General features: G+C 47.1%; 1 protein-coding gene across 1 annotated transcript; it reads left to right on the top strand.

The window, feature by feature from the left end:
• Nucleotides 1–1,316: 1,316 nt before the first annotated feature.
• tinagl1 (tubulointerstitial nephritis antigen-like 1) lies at nucleotides 1,317–23,989 on the top strand. The gene is made up of 12 exons (XM_067256053.1): nucleotides 1,317–1,480; nucleotides 5,128–5,441; nucleotides 7,194–7,260; nucleotides 12,173–12,265; nucleotides 12,401–12,515; nucleotides 14,415–14,541; nucleotides 14,819–14,969; nucleotides 15,180–15,366; nucleotides 16,235–16,280; nucleotides 17,655–17,778; nucleotides 20,702–20,747; nucleotides 20,850–23,989. Exons 2-12 carry the CDS (start codon nucleotides 5,132–5,134, stop codon nucleotides 21,009–21,011), a joined length of 1,428 nt encoding a protein of 475 aa, XP_067112154.1. The 5' UTR covers nucleotides 1,317–1,480; nucleotides 5,128–5,131; the 3' UTR covers nucleotides 21,012–23,989.
• Nucleotides 23,990–24,808: the final 819 nt, after the last annotated feature.

Here is a 24,808-nt window from a genome sequence, read left to right as displayed (position 1 = left end):
TTATCCAGAGCGACTTACAGTAAGTACAGGACATTCCCCCGAGGCAAGTAGGGTGAAGTGCCTTGCCCAAGGACACAACGTCAGTTGGCATGACCGGGAATCGAACTGACAACCTTCGGATTACTAGCCCGACTCCCTCACCGCTCAGCCAACTGACTCACTTCAAGCCCTGCTCCTCTCCCCCGCTGTGTGAGTATTGATCCGGTCTTTAGCTTCTATTGATTGGCCCCACAGGGGGGCCAGGGCACATCTGTTTGTCTGGAGATCCCCCCCCCCCCCCCGTCTTCCTGTGTGATCCTTTACCACGGTGCCCTTTATCGTACGAGAAATCCATTTGTTAAAGAAATCCATTCAAATCCATTCACGAGCAAGTGTCTTTGTTAACCTATTAGAGCACCATCCTCTCAAACAGACACAGTCAAAGTGCACATTCTGAACGTTCAACCTTTGTTTGTGAATCAAGTCTTTAAATGTCCACAGTCATCGTGGCACCACACTGTGGCAACTAAACGCAGGTGAGGGTGAAGAGAGATGGTTAGCACATTATCTAATTGGCTCATTCCAAACATTTATTTTTTTAATAATATACCCTGATAGTAATATATCCCTGACTGCTCAGATGGCTGGAGCGGTTAGGGAATCGGGCTACTACTCAGAAGGTTGCCGGTTCGATTCCTGGTCGTGCATGATGTTGTGTCCTTGGGCAAAGCACTTCACCCTACTTGTCTCGGGGGGAATATCCCCTACTTACTGTAAGTCACTCTGGATAAGAGTGTCTGCTAAATGACTAAATGTAAAATGTAAATACCCTGAGGGGAAGTTCTGAGGTTGACCCAGTAGATGGCGAGCAGGAGGTCATGCAGCCAAACAGAACCTTGGATGACAACAGAAGTTAACACCACAGGGACAAAACAAGGAGGGAAAGTGTAGTCTTTTGTGAACAGGACAACAGACACAGTGAAGCAGTAAGGAGGAAAGTGAGAGAGGTGAAGAGTCAGAAAAGGAAGTCAATCGCACTTTTATTTACTTTACATCTGATTGGAGAGGTACAGGTTGAGGGCACACCCAAGAGTGACTAACTACAAGAACTAAGGGGTAGAGAGAGAGAGAGAGAGAGAGAGAGGGAGAGAGAGGGAGAGGGAGGGAGAGAGAGAGAGAGAGAGAAAGAGAGAGAGGATTAGATTAGTGAGGCACAGAGGCAGGGGATAGGGCAGAGAGAGAGAGAGTGAGAGGGGGTGTGGAGGAGTGGTTTGTCATTGCTGCCTGCCTGTATATAGTGAAGGCTGAGCGCTGCAGACCCTGTGAGTTTGAGAGAGAGAGTGAGAGAGAGAGAGAAAGAAAACCAACTTTCTCCAATCCCTCCCTACCTGATTTACTGAGCAAGAGGAGAAGGCTACCTGTATTCCTCCAGACATCCTACGGGACCCCTTCTTTTGGATTACAGCAGCAACAGAGGGAGATATTATCTAAAGTACACAAGGTAAGCTTGTCATTTTCTACCCAGACCCCCTCTGCTCCTCTCTTCATTCCAGATTAGAGGCAGGTGTTGTGCGTCACAAAGTTATCGAGGGGATTACAAATAATACTTCTGGCAACCGACTAAAAACAGAACAAATACAATGCAGTATTTATGTGAAATTATTGTAGTTCCGTGGATATTTAGAAATGTTATTTTCGTCATGTCATAGTCAGATGTGCATTACAAATGCATATTCATGTTCAGATGAGTATGACCATTGTTAGGAAAGTTTACCTTTGGGGTGTGGGTGGGCCAGACAAAACATCACACAAAACCATCCCTACGACACACACAATACTCTTTTAGTCTGTATGAACTCAATTTATTACACACAGCTACGGGACAAAGGGCAGAGTTCATTTTGAATGTCCTTAATGTGTATCGTGGAGAGGTTATTAAGTTCACTGTCTTAGCTGCGAGGGAAATGCATTCACCTGTTGAAGTGAGGCACTGCAGTGAACAGCTGTACATTAGTCAGTAGAGTTGTATTTATAAACGTTTGTTTTATCCAGTGAAGCCATGCTGTAGTGGTTGTTATGGAAAACAGCACTGATTCTGACACTGACTGACTGATACTCTCTTGGAACTTTCTAGAACTTTCGAGTAAAAGGCTTCAGGCTAATACTGAGACAAGGCTTGACTAATCACATTCAAAGTTCCACTCTTTCTCCTTGTGTGTGAGTGTGTGTTTGAAACAGGAGTGTAAGAGTGGGTCATTATGCGGGTTTTCCTCTGGTGTGTGGACGTGTGGGAGTGTGTGTTCCTTCCCCACACACGCTCAGTCTTTGTGACGTGCAGCCAGTGCCTGCTGTACCCTGCTCTGCCCGCCTGAGTCAGGCTTCTCCAGAGAGTCAGGCTTCTCCAGAGTCAGGCTTCTCCAGAGAGTCAGGCTTCTCCAGAGTCAGGCTTCTCCAGAGAGTCAGGCTTCTCCAGAGTCAGGCTTCTCCAGAGAGTCAGGCTTCTCCAGAGTCAGGCTTCTCCAGAGAGTCAGGCTTCTCCAGAGAGTCAGGCTTCTCCAGAGTCAGGCTTCTCCAGAGTCAGGCTTCTCCAGTCAGGCTTCTCCAGAGAGTCAGGCTTCTCCAGAGACAGGCTTCTCCAGAGACAGTCATTGATCTGCAGCGGCTGGAACAGCTGGAGGATTAGGATTCTGAACTTTCACAGTGCCTGATGACTGTGCAATGCTCATTTCAAAAGTGTGTGTGTGTACACCCCGTGTGTGTGTGTGTGTGAGTAGAAAGAGTATGTGCAGCTGGTTTTCCCATGGGTTTCCCATGGTGCACCTGTCCGTCAGACTGGGCCGTGCAGGAGGAGGAGACATTGGGAGCTCCTTCTGGTTAGAGCAGCACCCTGTCAGCCTCAGTGTTGAAACCCTGGCTATCATTTTAGACCCACTTGCTTTTAATAAATGTTAGTTAATAGGTTATAAGGTCCTTGTAAGAAGGACCTTATAACCTATTAACATAAATATGTGTTAGACTATATAAAGAAAAATATTTCAAAACAATAACACTGGTCTCAGAGTGCTAAAACAATATGGTTACTGCAGTAGAGGGTGGACATACGGATGTAAAGAACCTCATCATATCACTCGGCTCCTGGTGAGTGTGTGTGTGATTGTGTGAGTGTGTGTGTGGAGTGTGTGTGTGTGAGTGTGTGAGTGTGTGTGTGTGTGTGAGTGTGAGTGTGTGAGTGTGTGTGTGTGTGAGTGTGTGTGAGTGTGTGTGTGTGAGTGTGTGTGAGTGTGTGAGTGTGTGTGTGAGTGTGTGAGTGTGTGTGTGTGTGTGTGTGTGTGAGTGTGTGTTATGGTCCTGGTGTTCCCAGTCACAAAGTAAGCCTCTACAAAATACTTTACCTCGGACATAAAAGAGCCCATGCCTGTGCCTGTGTGTGTGCACGTGCATGTGTGTGCATGTGTGCGCATGTGTGTATGTGTGTGCGCGTGCCTGCGTGTGCTAAAGGAACAGTCATGCAGAAAAATGCAAGGCAAAGGCCTTTTCTGGAGCTCCCCTTTATTGGTGGAAGGTCTATTGTGTCCTGAATCCTGATTGGATAATTAATGATGCTATTTCAACAAGGTCTGGCCAGCCCCTTACTTTGTCAAGACTATTTTAGACTCTACCCTCCAGTAACCTGAGCACAGCAGGCATTTAATGAAAACACACAAACACACACTCATCCACAAACGCTTACAGTACACACATGCACAGTTACGTATGGCGAGTGGAGCTTTGTCCCCTGAGAGTAAAACACCACTGAGCTTGACCAGAGTGGAGCTGATCACAGATGCACCACACACACACACACACACACACACAGTTATATGTGATATCAACCTCCGGGGTGATGAGCATGCAGAAATCCTCTCAGTGTCGTCTCTTGAGCTCCCGACCGTTAACGAGTCTCTCCCTGAGCTCTAGACACACCCACCGTTAGGCAAGAGCAGAATGTGCAGCAGTTGTGTCAGCGTGTGACTGTGTAACTGCAAGCCCCCCCACACTCACCCCACCTCCTGTTTTCTCTGTTTACAATAAACAGCTCTGTACACGTGTGCAAACACACGCTAGCTCACACGCCCGTTCGTACGGCCCAGTCTGGCGAGCGCGGAGCAGAACTGAACCGCCAGGGATCTGTGTCTGTGTCTTCAAGTGTGACAGATTACCACTGACAGCAGGAAGTTGGTCGGTTTCCGTGACGACGATAACGTTGGGATTTTGATGCAGTTATGGTCGTGTCACACCCAGTCTCATGAGTCTGTTTCCAGCTATAGTTAAACAGTGACATACTGCATGGAGGGGCTATTTTAGTTTGGCTGCATCATCATTCACGGTGCTGTACAAAGGCTCACTCCACTCATACACACTCAAACAATTCATCTTACTTTAAAACAACTGAGCCAGGATCGTCCATAAATGCAGTCAGGCTAGAAGGCTTTACACTCAGTCCAGTCTAACAATCTACCTGTTCATTTTAAAAGGAAGAATTGGTATTGTTTGCACATATTTCACTAATGTTAGTTTCCCTTGAAACATCAACATGCAGTTGTTGTCATACCTCAATATGATAAGAGAACAAGCAGTCATAACACAAAAAGTTCATTCAAGTAAATGTAAGAAAGTTACTTGCATGACCAACTACCATCCTTGCCCTCGACTTCAAAGACTTTGGTCTTCTTCATACTGTACGCCGAGGTCGAGCCTTCAAGAGAGAAACCAGAGAATCTGGTGTTGGATCACGTGGGCCTGCTGCCACTTCAGTTTAGTCTAACACAGAGGCTGTTGTCACGGTGGTTGCCAAGAGGGCATTCTTCCACACTGCTCAGCTGTACCCCCCCCCCCCCTCCCCCTTCACCTTCTTCTTCCTCCCTGTACTCTCACACTAGCTGTAAAGCAACTCATTCACATGAGCATATTTTGACAAAGAATTGGTGTCTTTCATCTGTAGCTTTTGATGTGTTTTTTTTATTTTTTTTATTCACCAGTTACAATACAGTGGAACCTGCTAGCTCGCAGCACCTGTTTCTTGTAGTGGATTGTAGCTCATTCAACTCCAATCTGTCCTGACCTTACAGTCATTGGTCCTGACACGTTCTTCTTTGTTTCTCCTGAAAGGGCCATGAAGCAGCTTGTGCTGGTGACTGTGGCAGTGGTGCTCCTCCTAGTGGTGGAGGAGGGCATGGCGGCGAGGGGCATGGCCAGGAGGACCAAGAGGCAGCTGAACAGTCCGCTGCACGTGGGAGGCATCCGGGATCCGTCTGGGTTGTACTGCCAGCGCCGCGGGGGCTGTTGTCCCGGCAGGGATGACCTGTGTACCGTGCCGTACCTGGACACCATCTGTTACTGCGACCTGTTCTGCAACCGCACCGTCTCCGATTGCTGCCCCGACTTCTGGGGACACTGTCTGGGCATCAATCCCCCTTTTATTGGTAAGTGTGTTTGTGTGTGTGTGTGCGAGTTTGTGTTTGTTTCTGTGTGTGTGTGTGCATGTGTACGCGTGTGCGTTTGTGTGTTATTGGGGAGTCAGGTGGCTGAGCGGTTATGGAGTCGGGCTAGTAATAAAAAATGACTAAATGTGATTGTTGGTCAGCGTGTGTGTATGTGTGATTTTGTGTTTGTTTCTGTGTGTGTGCATGTGTACATGTGTGCGTATGTGTGTGATTGTCGGTCAGTGTGTGTGTGTGCATGCATGAGTGTGTGCACGCAGGTGTTGCTCGTATGTGTGTGGGCCCGTCACAGAGGATTAAGGTAGAAATGCTCACCCCAGTCGGAAGTATTCCATGTAACCGGAGGAACAAAGTCCCACTGACAGGACAGTTGCTAGAGCCTGACAGGACTGCATGCTTCAGAGCTCCCCACCAGACCACAGAGAACCACAAAGATGCTTCTCGAAAGGACACAAAGCACCTCTAGTTTTGGTCTCGCTCGAATGCAGCCGAAGGGAGACTTGTGGAGGGAACATCAAACGTTTTTAGCACCTTTCTTCAGTGTAAGCAGAACCTCTACCCTCCACAACAATCCTGTTCTTTACTCGTGACAGTGGAGGTGTCAAATGTGCCCGTGCCCTACCTGGGAACAGTCCGGGGAACAGTTAGCTTCTTATTAACCAAGACAGAGGACGGGGGGGGGGGGCAGGATGAAGGGATGAATGGAGGTCGAGAGCAGGAATGTGTGCTATGCGGAGGGAGGGAGAGATAGGCGACTGAAGCAGGGAAAGGTATTTGCTCTCTGGACGACAGGCCGCTGTGCCAAGGAGGGACACACACACGCACACACACACACACACACACACACACACAACAACATGCACGCACGCACTTTCGCGACTAAATCTAATTTAATAAGAGTAACACCCCTCCCCTTCTCTTCTCTCTCTCGCCTCTCTCGCACACACAAACACACACTGGATCCTTCATATCAAAACAGTTCCCCCAACCATAATAATGAATAATAATTAATCATAATAATTTTCTTTCTGAAACGGCAGGTTTCTGAGAGCTCCGTGTTCCAGACAGTGATGATTGAGCTGTCTGTGACACAGCTGTTGAGGGAGGACAGATAATTGAGAGCTGCTATCATAAATCTCACAGTCACCGACAGACTTCTAACTCTTACCCGAGGGCAGTTAAAAAATGTTCTCCTGGATTTGTAAATTCCTGTTCAACACCCCTGTGTGAATGGAGACATAGAATCATTGCTGGATATGTTGTGTCAAAGGGTACAAGTAATTACTTCACTCAGATTCTTACTTTTTGTGTTTGCTGTGTGGATGAAAGCTAGCCCAGGGGAGAGAGCAGCTTTGTCTCTACCCAGTAAGGAGTGTGAGGTGTGTGGTGCATTACTGCAGTCTGGTGGAGATGGCAGTTAAGCTGGTCAGGGCATGACGAGGGCCTGGGAGCCCTGGGACCCTGGAGGGGTGGACAAGCCGACATTCCTACTGTGGATTACTGGAGTTCAGAGCTCCTCAGACCGCACACACACACACCGCGCGAGCTTCAAATCAAGGGGACGTTGTTAACCCTGTGTGTGTGTGAAAGTGTGTTTGTATGTGTGTGTGTCTACTGTGTGCTCGTTTGGGATCAAACTACCTTCTTCCATCAAAACACGATCAAAGTCCTCCTTTGGCTGGGATTGTCTCGTTATAAACTCATAACAAGTTTCCTTTCTTTGTTTCGATCCAGGCACCTGCGAAAGAAACGGACACAAATTCCGCTCGGGACAAACATACAGAGACAACTGCAACTTATGGTACGTGCCTCTCATGCCCTCGTGTCTGTCCCCTCTGGATCCCACCCTCTCACCCTCTCACCCTCTCACCCTCTCACTCTCTCACTCTCTCACCCTCTCACCCTCTCATCCTCTCATCCTCTCACCCTCTCACTCTCTCACCCTCTCATCCTCTCATCCTCTCACTCTCTCATCCTCTCATCCTCTCACCCTCTCACCCTCTCACCCTCTCATCCTCTCATCCTCTCACCCTCTCATCCTCTCATCCTCTCACCCTATCATCCTCTCTGTTTTCCCTCCAACTCTCTCTCCATCTCTCTCTCCATCTCTCTCTCTCTCTCCTGCCCCCCCTCCAAATATTACACCCCTCATTTGCAGTGATAGCATAACCTTTTTGTGTGGACCGACACCCTCTCCTCGTGTGGAGGTCTTTAGTTCAAGAGGGTGTCTTGTGTACAACCCCCCCCCCAACCTCCCCCTCCCCCACCACCACAACCCGTCCAGTCCAGTCCTGTCCCCAGGTTCAGGGCTGTGAGGAGTACCCAGAGGGGCTGGACATCACATTCCTCAGACCCCCCCAGTGTCCACCTCCTTCTCCCACATCTCTCCTTCACTCCTCCCTCCAGCTGTTGATCCTTTAAAGATACGTGCCACTGTAATGAGTGGGAGCAGGTAACAACCAGGGCAGACTGAGTTGGCTAGACTGGGCCAGGCTATCTAAGATAGGCTACTGTCCAGTCTAGACTAATGTAAGGTAGGCTAAGCTAAGTTAATGCAAAGTACAATGTTAGCACCATCAAATTTATAGAGTGGGGATTCACGTATAGTTTCAGCACCCGTGTAGGCTTGAGAAGGTACAGTAAATGTTGTGTTACGGGCTACAGAGGCTGATCCTGTGGTGGTGACCGAGCCTGTGACTGCATAGAATAACTGTTGTTCAGTAAGATAGTCTGAGCATGATTTGACAGTCTCTCTTTTTGGGATATCAGCACAGACTCCTAATGCCATTACTCTACGTGCCCCGTTGATCATTTTTAGCCTCCCTCACTCTTGTTCAACTGTTTGTGTTGGTCTTCAGCTTGAGGTGTATATGCCGACTTCTCCGCAGGATATCTAAACTTCTCACTGGGTAGTGCTGTAAAACTAAACACAATTGGGGAAGAAATTCCTCTCTTGGAATGCTGTCACATTCCAAGAGAGGAATCTACACCCAAGAAAGCTCTTTCACAATACAGGATCACTCACAGATGATACAATACCCAATGAATCATCAGTTCAAAATAGGATAGGTAAACCTACAGTTTGACTAGCTGGAAAACCTGAATCTGGGAATAATTGATCTTGATCAGTAATCAGATTGGCCCTCGTTAATACAGTAGGAGTAGGCATTTTATCATGTATAATTCGACAACAACGTATAAAGTATGCATGTGTGATTTGGATCAGGAAAGGTCAAATAACTCTGGAAATGTGAGGAACACTGTAGGAGAAGCTTGGGGGGGAGGGAGAGAGAGAGAGGGAGAGACAGAGAGAGGGAGAGGGAGGGAGAGAGAGAGACAGAGAGAGGGAGAGGGAGAGGGAGGGAGAGAGAGAGAGAGACAGAGAGAGGGAGAGGGAGAGGGAGGGAGAGAGAGAGACAGAGAGAGGGAGAGGGAGAGGGAGAGGGAGGGAGAGAGAGAGAGAGGGGGAGAGGGAGAGAGAGAGAGAGAGAGAGAGAGAGAGAGAGAGAGAGAGAGAGAGAGAGAGAGAGAGAGAGAGAGAGAGAGGGAGAGGGAGAGGGAGAGGGGAGAGGGAGAGAGGGAGAGAGGGAGAGAGGGAGAGAGGGAGAGAGGGAGAGAGGGAGAGGGAAAGAGAGAGTTACAGTAGTCAGGGAGTGATAGGAAGTTGAATTCCTCACCTGTCTGTTAGAGAAGTTTCTCATATCCCTGTCATGTGCTGTTCCTCAAGGGAGCGTGTGTTTGTGTGGTTTAGTGTGTGTATGCGTGTGTCCTTGCCTGCCTGTCCTTGTCTGTGTCCTGTGTGTGTGTGTGTGTGTGTGTGTGTGTGCGTGTGTGTGCGTGCAAAGCCTACTGGATATGGAGGCAAGGTTCTATTTGCTGACCACACTCATTCATGTATCAGTATCATATTTATTTTCAGAGTCCTGCCACACACTTAGTGTCTGTCTTACCTGGCATGTGAAGCTCCACACAGGCTAACACCACTGATCCTAACCCCAGCCATATTAGCCTCTGGGTGCATACCTGCAGTAGCTGTCATCCAGAGCGCTGCTTCTCATCAAGAGGACTCAATAAGGCCGGGCCAAGGCCTCTGATAGGAGCTAAGATAGGAACTTATAGACGGTTTGTCTAACTTTGATGTGTGTTCCTGCTCTCTCTTCATCTTCTGTTTCCCTTTCTGCTTTCAGAGAGATTGGTAGGGGCCCGGGGATTGAACAAACACTGTATTCTGGTAAAAATAGTTCCCTTTTTGCTCGAGTACAGCATGATCCAGCATTGAAGTGCAAACTCTCTTTTCAACTGTTGCCCCTGAGGCTGACTCACACACATGCACCTAAAAATATTCTTTTCCACAGGGAAACTGTGCATGCACACACACACAAACACACTAAACGCCCCCAACTCACACACATCTACACATCACGTTCTTTCACCTGTCATATGCACACAAACAGTCTAGACACTTCTGCACGCCCTCACTCCCTCTACCTCTCTCTCTCTCTCTTTCTCCCTGTCTCTCTCTATCTCTCGCTCTCTCTTTCTCTCTCTCTCTCTCTCTCTCTCTCTCTCTCTCTCTCTCTCTCTCTCTCTCTCTCTCTCTCTCTCTCTCTCTCTCTCTCTCTCTCTCTCTCTCTCTCTCTCTCTCTCAGCCAAGACATTTGGGCGGAGGACATCTCTTCCGTTCCGACCCCCCCCACCTTTCCTACCTCTCCCTCTCTCACCTCCCCCTCGACCCTCCACAGGCCAGCTCTCTTTATCTCTTCCTCCCACATGTTTTGGCTGACGACTCTTGATGTCCTCCAAACGTAGACGTAACATATACGTTATACAATAACAACACAGCAGAACATCACAGCCACTAGCAACAATATCATTTAGCTTGGTGTATTGTGTGTGTACTCAGTACTGCAGTCAGGAACTGCAGGTTCCTGGGAACTACCAAGAGGTGCACTGCTTCCACTTGCTCGACTGGCAGTCTTTCTGCCTGCATGTCTGCCTGTTTACCTGTCAGTCTGCCTGCCTGTCTGCCTGTCTGTCTGCTTTCCTGCCTGTCTGCACCCCTGTCTGTCTGTCTGTCTGTCTCTCTGACCACCTCTCTGCAAGACGAAAGGTGTGAGTTGGCACCTGCTGGTTATGACCCCCCCCCCCCCCCCCCCGGCTGTCATCACGACCCTAATATTTCACTGTCTCCACAGCTCTGCCCTCTGTTCACATGGGAGTGTTTCAGAGTGTTTCATAGTGTTTCAGAGTGTTTCAGAGTGTTTCAGAGTGTCTCCCAGCATTCTGTGTGAACTGATGTGTGTTTGGCACGAGGAGGCTTCAGGACTGGGAAAGGCAGGCCAGAGATCACTTTCTGTTTCCCCTGTGTTTCGTGTGTGTGTGTGTGTGTGGGGGGGGGGTGCATGTGTGTGTGTGTGTGCGCGCCCTAGCATGACTAAACAAGAATTTGCCCACCACTCTGTTTGTTTTGCTGATCATGGGCCATGACAGGGACCAAGCATAACCCTATAAAACAGATTTTCACAGATGTGAAACCCTATAAAACAGGGTTTCACAGATGTACATACATTACAGTTGACACACTCTGCACACTCACATACTCTGAGAGGGATCTGTTGTTTTAATGTTGGGTTCTCTGCTGAAGAAACCCTGTGTGAGCAGGAGGAGAGCATGCCATCTGATTATCCACAGGTCCCACAATCTGTCACGGGTTTGGACTGAGAGGAATGCCAGTGTCACAGTGACACCCTCAGTGGATAGTGTGTATCTCACAGGATTATTATTGCATTGTTGTGTTGTTATGAGCGACCTTGAAGTGTTCAAATTCAGTTACACAGATGCTTTATCAAAATTGAGATTGTAGCCACATCGAGCTACCATAAATACAATACTTCACTACAGTACTACTCAGTTTGTTGTGAGAATGGGTTATCTGAAGTCTAACTGTAAGTCACAAACACCACTACAGTAAAAACCCTATCTGTGTGTCCAGCTGATTCTCCTAATGCTTTTGAGTGAGTCATCATAAACAGACAGAAATTGTTTTTTCTGTCCCCCAGACCAAACACGTTAATGCCGTCATGTTTAAATGTCCTCCTCACTTATTGCATTTATCAGATAGTTTCCTACTCCCTCCTCGTCCTGGTTCCCCAGACTAAAAATGGATAGTATTCAATGTTCTGTAGCCTTAAAAGGCAACCCCTTGTTCCTCCCATTTGCTCTCTCTCTCTCTCTCTCTCTCTCTCTCTCTCTCTCTCTCTCTCTCTCTCTCTCTCTCTCTCTCTCTCTCTCTCTCTTTCTGTCTCTCTCTCCCTCTCTCTCCTCTGCTCTTTCTCTTCCTTCTGTCGTTACTAAGTGCTCTCATCCCCCAGATTTTGTCCAGGGGTTTTCCACTGTGTTGTCTCATATTAGCTTTTACTTAGAACATTCCCTTGATGTTTTACTAATGCCTTCCGTTGATATAACGTCAATATGGAGATGTGGCATTTTGTGATGAACCAACCAATTCACATTGCAATGACATTACTTAGAGTCCTGTTTAGCATGAATCCTAAGCAGTGTTCTGACAATAATCGCCCTCTCTCCCTCTCATCCCTCTCATCCCTCTCATCCCTCTCTCCCTCTCATCCCTCTCTTTCTCATCCCTCTCTCCCTCTCATCCCTCTCATCCCTCTCATCCCTCTCATCCCTCTCTCCCTCTCTGCCTCCTGCAGCACGTGTGGCACCACAGGGCGCTGGGAGTGTGACCAGCACGCCTGTCTGATGGAGAATGACATGATCCAGGCTGTCAACAGAGGAAACTATGGGTAAAGTCTCACTCACACACACACACACACACACATCTATACATTTGTTCTGACACTCTCCCTTGCACTTCGACCCATTCATAAATATGTTTTTACACACTCTGATATCATATGAAAAACTCCTCTCCTCTCCAGGTGGCAGGCAGCTAACTACAGCCAGTTCTATGGCATGACTCTGGATGAGGGCATACGCTACCGCCTGGGCACCCAGAGACCTTCCAGGACCATCATGAACATGAATGAGATGCAGGTGAGAGAGCCTCTGAGCTGGGGTGGAGTGCCAGTGGTCTGGGGTCTCCGGAGGGGCTGCTAAGCGGGATGTGTTGGATTGTTGAGGCTGTGTGTTGGTCTCTCACTTTTTATAAAGGCACATCAGTTATGTTTATTGTAGTCTCAGACTCGCTTTGTTCCACAGGTTGAGTAACATACCTTTTTGAAGATGATTGGCTAAGTGTTTCATGGTGGTTTGTCTGTGTTTCAGTCTGTCTCTCTGACTAATCCCAGGCAAGAGCCTCAGCTCTGCTCTGTCTTTAACCGTGTTTACATTCTAGCCAGACAGATTACGCAAGAGCGAATCAAAGCAGCAGGAGAGGTTTGGAATATTAAAGAAGGTTGGTGGAGAGACAGAGAGCAGAGAGCAGAGAGAGAGAAGGAGAGAGGGAGAGAGAGAAACCGAGAGAACAAGAGAACGAGAGCCAGGGAAGAAATACATCTTCGCTTGGAATAGCCCAACCTGTGATCGCCCTCTTTTTCTCTCAAACCTTGTGTTCTTTGAACCTCAAACCCCCCCCCCTCCCCCCCAAAAAAACGTGCTTCCTCCCATTTTTCCAACAACATTCCCAACTCCTTCCCTGCGCCCCTACTTCTCCAACGCTCTCCCCTCAATCACGGGGCATGTCCGTACCTGTACCAGGAGCCAGATCTGAGCGATAGAGCTCATTCATAAATCTCTCTTGTCTTCAGGGCTTCGCCGACACACACAGTACACACTCTATAATGTTTTCTTAATGAATAGGCTAACTTCTCAAGCCAGAAGTCCTGAATGCGCACACCCTGGCACACAAACACGCACAGACCTTGCAGAGCGAATCAAATCTCTTGATTGGCCGACACGTTGTCTCTGCTCCACACTCTCAGTTCTTCACCTCCAGACTGGGTCAAATGTCGGCGCGGTAAACGTTCTGCTATGGACTCTGCGCCTTCCACAGTCCACGTCTCTCTGGGTCAACAAGCACATTCCTCTGTTTCATATCAACTAGCTGTCTACTGTAAAGATAGCTAAGATATTAACTCCTGGAATGCGGCTGATGCAGCTGAAATATTCGTAAGAGAGGGAGGAGGTGGTCATACAGAAACCTGACTCACTCTACACACTTTACGTATCTAGGAGGTTAGGTATGTGTGGTCCTTAGATCATTGATGACAGCTTAAGTATACCAGATCTTCCTAGACCGTCAAGTCAATATGTAAGGCATTTAGAAGTGTCCACTTATGATTGAATATCCACGCGTACAGTAAAGACACGTAGAGAATCACAGGTATTTGCAGGGGATCATCAGAGAGATGTTGCTTCAAGACCCAGATCCACATTTGGCCAGTCTGATTCCAGCACCCTCTGCCATGTACAGTGAAGACCACTGAGCAATTCAGTTTTATCAAGGAGTCCAGTTGGATCAAAGCTCCAGTCCATTCAAATTCAGGGGAGACTGACATTGGGATAGATGGTCCTAATCGACTGTACAAAAAACCCTCTCTAGCGGAATAACTTAACAGGCTTATGTAATGTTTCGGATCATTAGGAAAGGGCATACAGTAAGCCTGTACACAGTGGATATTCAGCTCTCAAGTTAGTTTTTTATTGTGTGCAAACATTAAGCTTTTCCTGTCAAACGTTTACAATTTACACTCTATTCTTGGTTTGACAGCTGACTCACTTTGACTTGTAGCTGAAATTATACATTATTTTAATTGTAAATAAAAAGTTGTAATACATTTTTATCTCTTTTCAAATCAATTCAATCAAATCAATTTTGATCTCTTTTCAAATAAAGACTAAATCACAGGTACAGGGAAACAAGCAAAGAATTTCAAACAACACCGTACTCAATTCCCACTGTCTTTTCCCTCTTTTAATCTGTCCCTTCTTCAGATGAACATGGACCCCCAGAAGGACTCCCTGCCCCACCACTTTAACGCAGCGGAGAAGTGGCCAGGGAAGATTCACGAGCCTCTGGACCAGGGCAACTGTGCTGCATCCTGGGCCTTCTCCACCGCTGGTGGGTCTGGAGAGCTGGAGGAAAGGGAACGATCAGCACCTTCCTCCACACACACACACACACATATACACACATGCACACACATACACACACACATGCACACACACACACACACAAACACACATGCACTCTAACTCACACCTATTTTGCACATGCTCTCACACCTATATTTTCTATGAATTACATGCAAATGCTTCAACCCTAACTAGTTTGTTTCTCTCTCTCTCTCTCTCTCTCTCTCTCTCTCTCTCTCTCTCTGTCTCTCTCTCTGTCATAGCCGTGGCGTCCGACCGTATTGCCATCCACTCCATGGGTCACATGACCCCCCAGCTGTCACCCCAGAACATCATCTCCTGTGACACGCGCAACCAAGGGGGCTGCGCTGGGGGGCGTGTCGATGGGGCTTGGTGGTTCCTGAGACGCAGAGGGTAGGACATGTTTCACTGTGACACCACAGGCTGCTTTAGTTACTGGGAACGTTAAAAATGGTGACACAGGATGTGTCAGGAAATGTGCTGCTGGAAATGTTGACAATCTCTCTCTCATCCCACCTCTCTCTCTGTCTCTCTCTCTCTCTCTCTCTCTGTCTCTCTCTCCCTGTCTATCACCTTCTCTTTCTCTTTGTATCTGGCCCTCAGTGTGGTGACGGAGGACTGTTATCCATTCCAGCCCCCCCAGCAGTCCCCAGCAGAGGTGGGCCGCTGCATGATGCAGAGTCACTCTGTGGGCCGAGGAAAGAGGCAGGCCTCAGCTCGCTGCCCCAACACCCAGAACTACCAAAACGACATCTACCAGTCAACACCCCCCTACAGGCTCTCATCAAACGTACGTACTGTGCAGACAAACACGCACACACACACACACACACACACACGCACACACAGACACACACACTCGTGCACCCAAGGACTCTGACAGCGTCTTAACACCCGCTTGCAAAACAGACTCCTACATTTTTCACAAACACGGGTAGAGAGCTTAAGCCTTGGACCCGTTCCCCACAGTATGCCTGTAATCTACCTCACGTGTCTCTTAGTGCACGTTATAATGGCGGGAGGAATTGAAAAACAAAATACACAAAGAGCACTTCCTCGTTCTGAAGTTCACCAAACATCCAATTAAGCTATAAGCTATCAGTTTGTGTTTCAACCAAATGAAGTTTTAACCTTGAATAAGTCGAAAACTAATAATCACACTATTCAGTGCAGACTGTAGACTGAAGACTGTAGTCTCTTGAACGGTTACATCACTACGACGCCTTTATTTCCCTCTCAGCAGTTGAGTGTGCCAGAAGTTCTAAGCTGAGTGCCCTTATACACCAGGAAGATAGTCTAAGTAGCAACAGTAAATAGGCTCCAGAGTCCATTATAGGCATTACTTTAACTGTTTCCAGTGGCTTGAAGCAGTGTCTGGATCCACAAGCACTTACATGTTTAATATCGAGTCCACGTGGTTCATCCCCTCGCATCATAAATCATCCTAAATGATGCCTAATGTTGGAAACCTTTACAGTGTGTTTTCCAATCTCTCTCAGAGATCAACTGAAGTCGATTAGCCATGCGTTAAAGGTGGTGGCCACAGGACTGTGTTGTGTCATATTATCACGTCTACAGAGAGAAGGGTTTGTTTTAAACGTAACTACTGTTCAGTCTTGTATTCATCATGCTCATACCCATCTCACCTTTCTTCACAGGAGAAAGAGATCATGAAGGAGATTATGGATAATGGTCCCGTGCAAGGTAAATACGTCTTTAGACTTTGAGTGTGTGTGTGTGTGTGTGTGTGTGTGTGTGTGTGTGAAAGAGGGGGTGGTTGTGTGGGCATGTGTATGTGTGTGTGTTTCCATGAGAACTGTGTCCCCATGGGTGACCTACAAGGAGCGCCTGGCCCAACATATCAGTCACCTGATCTGTTATCAAGAAAATCACAGTCCTTAAAAAAACAAAATGACACGTGAAAACACCTTACGATCTGCAGAGTGAAACAGTCCCAAACGTGTGCTTTACGTCGCCCAGGGATGACATGTGAAGCTCTAAGTACAGTGGGGAGTCTGCCCTCTACGGGACCATGAGGCTGACCTTGTCATCCTCACTGTCCCTCCTCTCAACCCTGACCTGTCACCTGGCCAAGAAGCTTTTTTCCTATTTTCTTTTTCTTCACAGAGTCCTTATTGGCTGATCTCCATCGAGTGAATCATAACCTAGCATGGAGAGCGGCCTGGGGGTTGTGTGTGTGTGTGTGTGTGTGTGTGTGTGTGTGTGTGTGTGTGTGTGTGTGTGTGTGTGTGTGTGCATACATGTACGCGCTATGAACTCATGCCAGCCTTTTGTTTAATTGTTTCAAACGGCAGGAGAGAAACTTTGACCTAAAGTCAATTTATTTCGATAGCTCTGCTCAACAGGAGCTTGTGCGTGAGTGTACGCCAGTGTGCCTTTAGAAGCATTGTGTAATATCTGTTTTTGGAAGGAAAAGTCTTGTTGGCAGGGTTACACAATAACCAGCATGAGCCTGGACTAGTGGCGGTACAGTCCTTCAGGGAACTCTGGGAGTTTCTCTGTAAGGTCAGTGAAAGTCATGGGGAGTTTACATCTCGGCAGCACAATGGAAGTTCAGCAGCCCTGCAGTCCTCCCTCGTTCCTGCTTCTGCTCTGATGTCTGGGTGTGGAGCAGTCAGCGGGGGGTGGGGGTTGTGTGTGTGTGGGGGGGTGGGGGTTGTGTGTGTGTGGGGGGGGGGGGTGGAAATGGGGCCTTTGATGAAATTAGGAAATATGCATTTAGATGAATTGGCTTCATTCTGACGCTGTGAACTTTTAGCTCATGAGGACAGGATGGTATTTTTAAGTTCCGGTCAGAGCGAATATGAGCTCCACCTGAATGGTTCGTATCTCTGGGTTTCATTTTGCTGGGAGTGCTTCTAAGTAGCATCATGTGTTCTGATGTATACCATGATGCCATCTGTCCTGCCGTTGTGTTTAACCTCTCCATAATCCCCTGGGAAGCTGTAGGTGTATCCATTGAATTACAGTACGTCTGGCTCAGAAACAGTATCTCCTGTGTGTGTAAATACTGTCCATACCTTCATTCCTGTGTCTGTTTGTTTGTGTCCCCTGCAGCCATCATGGAAGTTCATGAGGATTTCTATGTCTACAAGAGTGGAATCTACAAACATTCAGATGTGAGCTTCACCAAGCCTCCTCACTATCGTAAACACGGGACTCACTCAGTCAGGATCACAGGGTAAGACCATCCTGTTCTGTGGACACTTTAGAATGGTCTGTTCTCTGTGAGAACCTCTGCCATGACTAGTTCGAAGATGTTGGTTGTGTGTGTGTGTGTGTGTGTGTGTGTGTGTGTGTGACCAGCATCATTCCTTTCCCAGTTTGTCTATCACTCTGAGTTTGGAAAAACACCTTGGCTTCACTGAAAACACAGGGCTTCACCCTGTTCTCTCCCCCACACCCCAAACCTGGCTTTCTCGTTCTCTCCCACCTAAAACAGATGTACAAGCATGCAGCTACGAACACCCTTTCCACCTGTCCGTTTCGGTTGCATGTGTGTGACCCATCTGTTTCCAAGTGTCTCTGTTTTTGGCAATGCTGGGGTCCCATGTCTCACTTTCCAGCTGGACTAAATTAACACCTCGTTGGTCCGTTAGGTGCGTGTGAAACGTATGTGTGTTTCTGTGCGTGTATACGTGTCTGTGTTTTGCTATGCTGAAAGCTGTAGCCAGGGGCTTTTCTGTTTGGCTCAAACAATGCTGTCGCTGGAATAAAAGGGGCTCTAGACAGTGAAGCTGAGAGCCGTCATGGAGGCTGTTTCTCTTCCCTTATCTGATCGGCCATTGATCAAGAGAAACAGAGCATGCATGGGGGATCCTCTTCCTGTCTGCTTGTGCCGTCAATGTTTGGGTCTTCGTGAGCTTTAGTCATTTGAACTTTTATTGGGTGTGAGTGGTCCTGTGTGTTTTTTATTCGGCAGCTTTAGGAATGTGTGTGGTTTGTCTCACAGCAAAGGTGTGACTTAAACGTTGGTTGAGTTTCTTTGTGTATGTGAGGAAATAAGAAGGCTGTTAAAAGTCAGAGAGAAGCTGTGGTAACAGCACAGCCTCTCACAGGGCTCGAGGCTCTTTGGGTTCATTGGGTCTAATTGGTCAGGCCCCAAGTCCCAGCTCAGCTACGTGACATCAGTACTGCTAGCTGTGCTGGTGTCTGTGGGTGCTTGGTGTTGAGTAGGTCAGTAGACAGCAGGCGTGGGTCTGGCCGTGCCCCCTTTCTGCAGGGCCCGGCCCGCGTTGGCACGACAACACTGTCTGGTCGGCCCGACACGCTTCAGTGGCGACGGTGACGGGTCGCTTAGCGGCTGTCAGAACGGCTGCGTGTCTCCCGTGAACCCGCACCGCTCTCCGCTGACGTGGCGGTTCTTTCGCTGCTCTGGGTCTGACGGGAAAGATGACCAGTGAGTCTGTAGTGAAGGGGGGGGGGGGTGGCAGACCCTGATTTGGGGATGAGCGAGTGGTGATGGAGGGCTTGCGGGGTGTAAACTCCCCACCCAACCCCCCCCACCCCACCCAACCCAACCCCAAACCCCGCAATCCCAACCCAGCCCTCCTTCCCCTTCCCTGCACGCTGTGGCGTGGGTGTTTAGACAGACAAAATCCCGTTGTGGTGCGTTCCGCAAAGCCCGGTCCCTGGGAAAGTTTGTGGAGGGGGCATTGAGGTCCAGTGTGGTGGAAAGACCATTGTCTGGCCCACTGATCCACCACTGTAGCGGGTAGACCGGGGGGATCAAGCCCCGGGGAGGAGGTCACGGGTGGGGTCGTTGGGTGGAGTCCAGTGTAGGTGGGTGATGGCGGGAGGGGGAGGGGCGGTGGTATGTCTGTTATTTGTACTGGGGTGAATCGGGGATAGGGATGAAGGTCCACAGTGGTCTGGTTCTGTGTGAGGCAGACAGACACGCATACACAGTGGAAATCTCCCCGAAACCCACACAATTGCCCTTAGGTCTATTTCAGCTTCTGATGATTGTCCAGCTGTTTATATTTGTTTATTCTGAGTGATCTGGACACTGACCCTCCTCTGAGAGACATATGACTAATAAAGGGACCTGCTGATTGAAGGCTGGCATCGTTGCCAGTTTTTTTGTGGCAGCCTATTGAGTTTTCACTAGAACTACAGAACTTTTCTCAGCATTCCTTTCCTCTTTGGAAAGATAATACGATTGGCCCTTGTGGACTGCAGAGTCCTGAGGCTGACAAACAGGATGGGAATGTAGAAGGGGGGGCGGGGGTCCTGGGGGGGGGGGGGGGACCGGACATTGGGAACGTTTGGTTTGGGCGACGTTGGAACACTGAGCGACAGGGATGGGTCGTCTGGTAGCTAGGTCCAAGGCATGATGGGAGTCGGGCCCGGGGCAGTGCCTCATGCTGAGGACTTGCTGGTTGTGGATGGAGGGAAAGAGATGAAAGAGGAGAGAGATTTTGCGGGTTGTGTTGCTGGATGAGGGAGGGGGGGGGGGAGGGGGGGCACCTGACCTTTAGTGCTCTTGCTGTTGTTGTCCGCAAGATGACAGGAGGAAGGCGTGTCCACTTCCTCTCTGCCCGTCCCTCTCCTTCCTGTTTCCTGTGAGGGGGAAGAGGCACAGGGGAAATTCCGTATGCTGAGGAATGGAGTGATGTGAATTCAGAAGTTGTGTGTGTAGTGTAGTGTGTGGGTTCTCCATGTAGTTTGGGTACTGTGTGTACTATTCTTGTTATTCTGGTGTTTTTCAGCCCAGGCCATAAATAAGTCTGTTTTCAGGATGCTGTTAGAGATGACCGATGTGTTGTCCAAGGCTTTCACAACCTTCAGGATCTGCGTCTCCACTTAGAACTGTTCCCAACACAACCAACTGTGTGCATGTGGAAACGCATGTCTCTGTAGTTAAGATTCAAAGGCATCCGTTTCATGTGCAATACATCCTTCGTGTACAAGGTTGACAACTGGGTTTAACTCTGTCACAGATCAAGTCATCCTTGAAAATGTGTGTTTCTGTGTGTTTCTGTCTGTCTGCGTATGTGTAACTGTGCACTCTCTGCTAAAATACTTAACTTATTCAATCAGAATAAAATTTAAAAATCTGTAAACATTCATCCATTAATGATTCCTTCTGGTTATACTTGCAGTTGGGGAGAGGAGAGAACATATGATGGAACAACAAAGAAGTATTGGGTGAGAGCTCCTGGTCCTGTATGAATATGGATACATGCATCCTGTCAGAACATACCTACTGGAATAATATTTGACTAATATAGTGAATAACTGTTTTTCCAGATTGCTGCCAACTCCTGGGGCAAGAACTGGGGTGAGCGAGGCTTCTTCCGTATTGCCCGCGGGGAAAACGAGTGTGAGATTGAGGCGTTCGTGATTGGGGTGTGGGGCCGTGTCACTTTGGAGGACATGCAAAGTCACCATCATCATGGCCGACGCAAGTAGAGATTCCCACCAGATGCGAGAGATAACTGCTCTAACCCCCACCCAGGGGCCACCACCCAACAACCCCCAGTCCATCTCTCATTTCTCCCCCCTTAACCTTCACAGTGTCCTGAGGGGGGGAGGGGGGGAAGGCCCAAACAAATCCTTCCCTTGGGGAAGAATTATTCCTCAAATTTTTTTGGCCATTTCGAGGTTCATGGCGCAAAATAACTTTGTCAGGCCCACCAAAAAAGGCTTTCAGCCTCACAGTGTCAAGACACTGCAATAAGCAGGACTCAGGACTTATTTCTCCAAAGACCACAGTTCACACAATCCTCTCCCCACAGTTTGTCATTGCTTTCCTCCTGTTCGTAAAGGCTGGAGAACCAGTTCTCCTCACGTCACCTCACTTTTGACAAAATAACTAGATTTATCTCAAAATAACACTCACTCTGCCCTCACGTTCATGACAAAGTGTATTCTTTCACTCTTACATTACATTACATTATTTTTCACCCTGGTCGATGGGGGTCCTGTCCTGTCCTGGTAGGTTCAGAGTGCACACACATTCCAAGATATAGGAGTATGTCAAGATGGGCCTGGGGAAAGGCGTTATTATGGGTTAGGTCAACTGTCCCTTTAGATCACTGGATGTCCTTCTCTGTCTCAATAGCAAAACAACATAGAGTTGATGTCAATTCCACTGTGAGGTAACGCAGAGAATGACACTCAATGTTATTCTGCTGTACTGTACCACGTAGGCAATTATCGTTCAAATAATAATCTGCAATGATCACATTCCTTAAAACTATACACCAAAAATCAACAACCAGAACACATTTATTTGATTTTAAAATATGATGTAGGTTATCATTTGGTCAAACATATATACATTTTCCCATAATATATACGTGTAAAATACTTTAATCTACTGTTATATTTTTTGTGGTTTGACAAAACACCACTCAGACAGGTATCAAATGCCTTATAATAAATAATAACGGTTTACTGTCTCGGGCTTCTAGATAGCTTGTTTATGATAGTCTTAATCTATTAAGTTCTGTGTACACTGTGCTACAATTACATGCTATTTTTGTTGCTGCTGTATTTTCTCTTATCTTATGGCTTTAAAGAAAGCCTATTGCCTTTCGCATACATCCCCCCTATCTTTCATGACCAGTTGCGTTGAATCATGCTGCCTGTCGAAAGTAAACACACAAATCAAATGGGTACCTCTTACTACAGGAAGAGGGGAGCTAAAGTCTGTTCGGCGCTGATTCATGGTCATATTTCATGCTAGTCGGACAACAGTTGTAACTGAACCCTAACTCACCAAGAGCTAATGCTTCACTAGTGTTGCTAATGCTAACTGTATTGTATATTTTATTATTATTATTATTTCTGTATTCCGGACACACAAAAAACGGTCCATAGCACAATACAAAACATAGCAAAAGACAGACAAATACAAGATAAAACACATACAATCGTCTTGTTGTGAACCTCTACTGTATACTCCGAGGCTCTGCAAATCCAAAGAAGTATTAATTAGTGCAGACAGTGTATTAGCATCTACTATCGTTTCTGTCACTAGTTAGGTGCTTCTTGATAGAGTCCTCCACAGTCATTTGCAAATCTTACAAAACAACAGAATGTCAGTTTCCACAGACGACTGCTGTCTTAATGCATGTCAGCATCCTCTGACTAAAATGTAAAAAAAAATGTTAATTAGTGATTCCCAGGCTATGAGATGCCAGCCCCTTCCTACAACATCAACAACCTCTTCTCCATAGAGTTTCACTCTGGACGGTTCCTCTGCAATAACTATGTCACAATTTCCTGTGGTCCTTATTGTAATCTCCCCTAGTCTGGGCCCCATCATCTCCTCAGAGGAAAGATATACACATGAGAGAAAAGAGCGATGTGTCTGGATGAACAAGCAATGTCCAGGACTGTATGGAGGGCTATAGAGAGGCAGGGGCTGGCCTTGCACGTAAGCTACAAGTACAGAATCTTTAAAGAAGTTCAATCGGAGCGAGAGGAGAAGAGGGCGATCAAAGGAATGGTGCACCTGGGTGAATTGCATCATGGGTCAGCGAGGCGATGCCAGGAAGGCTGACAGTCAGCCTTCCTGGGTTTAGAGTACATGCCCCTGGTTTTGTGCCAACTCAGTTTCTTGCAAATGTGTCTTTGTTTTTAATTGATATCACAACGAGGCATATGTCTTGGTTTCACTAAGTCACAAACTCTGTGTGACTTTGGAAAGACCAGGCACAGATGGCACATGGCTGTGATGGCTTTATCAGGACTCCTTCATTCTTTATGAACTATTAAACAGTAGAGTTGGAAGGTATAGCACATATATTTTAGATTAGTCGTGACTGTTTTAACCTAAAGTAAATGTTCTACCATAGATATATCATAGGTGTTTCCTGGTGAAATTTCTCAGTTCCAAACATAATTCAATTACTCAGCCAGACCTTACAGTGTTTTAGGTACAGAATATAACTGTTTGCCTATGTGTTGTATAAGCCTATTGGTGTTTTTTCCCATGATTGAAGCCAGACAGTTGTTTCCTTGTAGTATAAGCCAATGAGAGACAGTCTGGATCAATGGACTGAGAGAGAGAAAGAAAGACAGGCAGAAGCAGGCCAGTGGCTCCAAGTCATGCGGAGGAATAGAGTGGAATTTGGCCAAAGCAAGATACATAAGTTGGACTTACTGCCTGTTTAAATACGTTCCACTAGGTTTCTGTTTAGACTGCCCATTCAAGGTGGATGATAATTTAAATGACAGAGGGTTTGGGCAAGGTGCTAATAATGTTGTGAGTGGATGGGAGGTGCATCGGTCAAGAAGTGTGTCATGGTTATTCCTCAAGCTTTTTGGTCCCAATGATGGACCAGAGGGAGCTGCTGTAGGTGATAAGGTTACTCAAATATAACAAATGACCATGAACCTCAAACAATTTATCTTCATCACTTAACCAACTGTTCCCCCCCACCCCAAAAAAAAACAGTCAAAAAGTTTGTTTTTAGAGACGAAGAACTACTTCATATTCAGACTTTTTATTTATAAGATGTGTAAATTATATACTTTAACTTTTTTTCTGTGCAATGTTTATTATCTCTCTGTCTCTTGTAATGTGTGTAAATGCAAACCATGATTTTGTTCACTTGCACAATAAAATCTTTCAAAACGAATTAGTTATCTGTTGTGTTATAACAGCGACATCATTATCTATGAAACTCGAAGGAAACAGGAGCACGAATAATATTAAGGAAAAATATCAAATGTGTTTTTTACATTTTAGGAAACAAAGCAGAGCTGCAGGTACTGAATACTAGAATCTGTTGTCAGGACCGGATTGAGGGGGCAGACAGTGGTAGGTGGGGGTCGGGATTGTTTTAAACTCACGGGATGGGGCAGAGGTGGGGTGAGGATAGTTTGCACAGGACAATGCTGTGTCAGCTCTCTCCTCAACTGCCGAGAATCATAACTAGACACTGAAAAGCACACACACACACAGTCGTCTAAGAGAGAGTGTTAGTCAGTTCATATACATGTGTGCGTATCTTATTTGTTTACATTTAGTCTTTTAGCATTTGTTGGCTTACGTATCTATTTATTTGCTTATATAGCTGCCTGTTGTGTACTGCTGGTGTTTGTTATTCGCTCAAACTGTGTTGGGGGCAGTGTGTGAGTTTGCATGGATGTGTGTGTGTGAATGTATGTGTGCCCACATACACAACTGCACTCGTGTGTGTTACCCACAAGAGAACATCTGCCGTAAGGACTTAACTCTCATCGGCAGAAAGAGG

This window comes from Osmerus mordax, chromosome 18 (genome assembly GCF_038355195.1).
Source record: "Osmerus mordax isolate fOsmMor3 chromosome 18, fOsmMor3.pri, whole genome shotgun sequence".
Taxonomy (NCBI): Eukaryota; Metazoa; Chordata; class Actinopteri; order Osmeriformes; family Osmeridae; genus Osmerus; species Osmerus mordax.
Note: the sequence above shows the minus strand (reverse complement) of the source record. Positions and strands in the feature narration are given on the sequence as shown.

Bases quoted from the DNA above. Each gene is read 5' to 3' on its own strand.
- tinagl1 (XM_067256053.1), top strand. From the start codon at position 5,132: ATGAAGCAGCTTGTGCTGGTGACTGTGGCAGTGGTGCTCCTCCTAGTG. The intron at 12,266-12,400 runs GTAAAGTCTCAC...TCTCCTCTCCAG, and splicing joins GTCAACAGAGGAAACTATGG to GTGGCAGGCAGCTAACTACA. The intron at 20,748-20,849 runs GTGAGAGCTCCT...CTGTTTTTCCAG, and splicing joins GAACAACAAAGAAGTATTGG to ATTGCTGCCAACTCCTGGGG.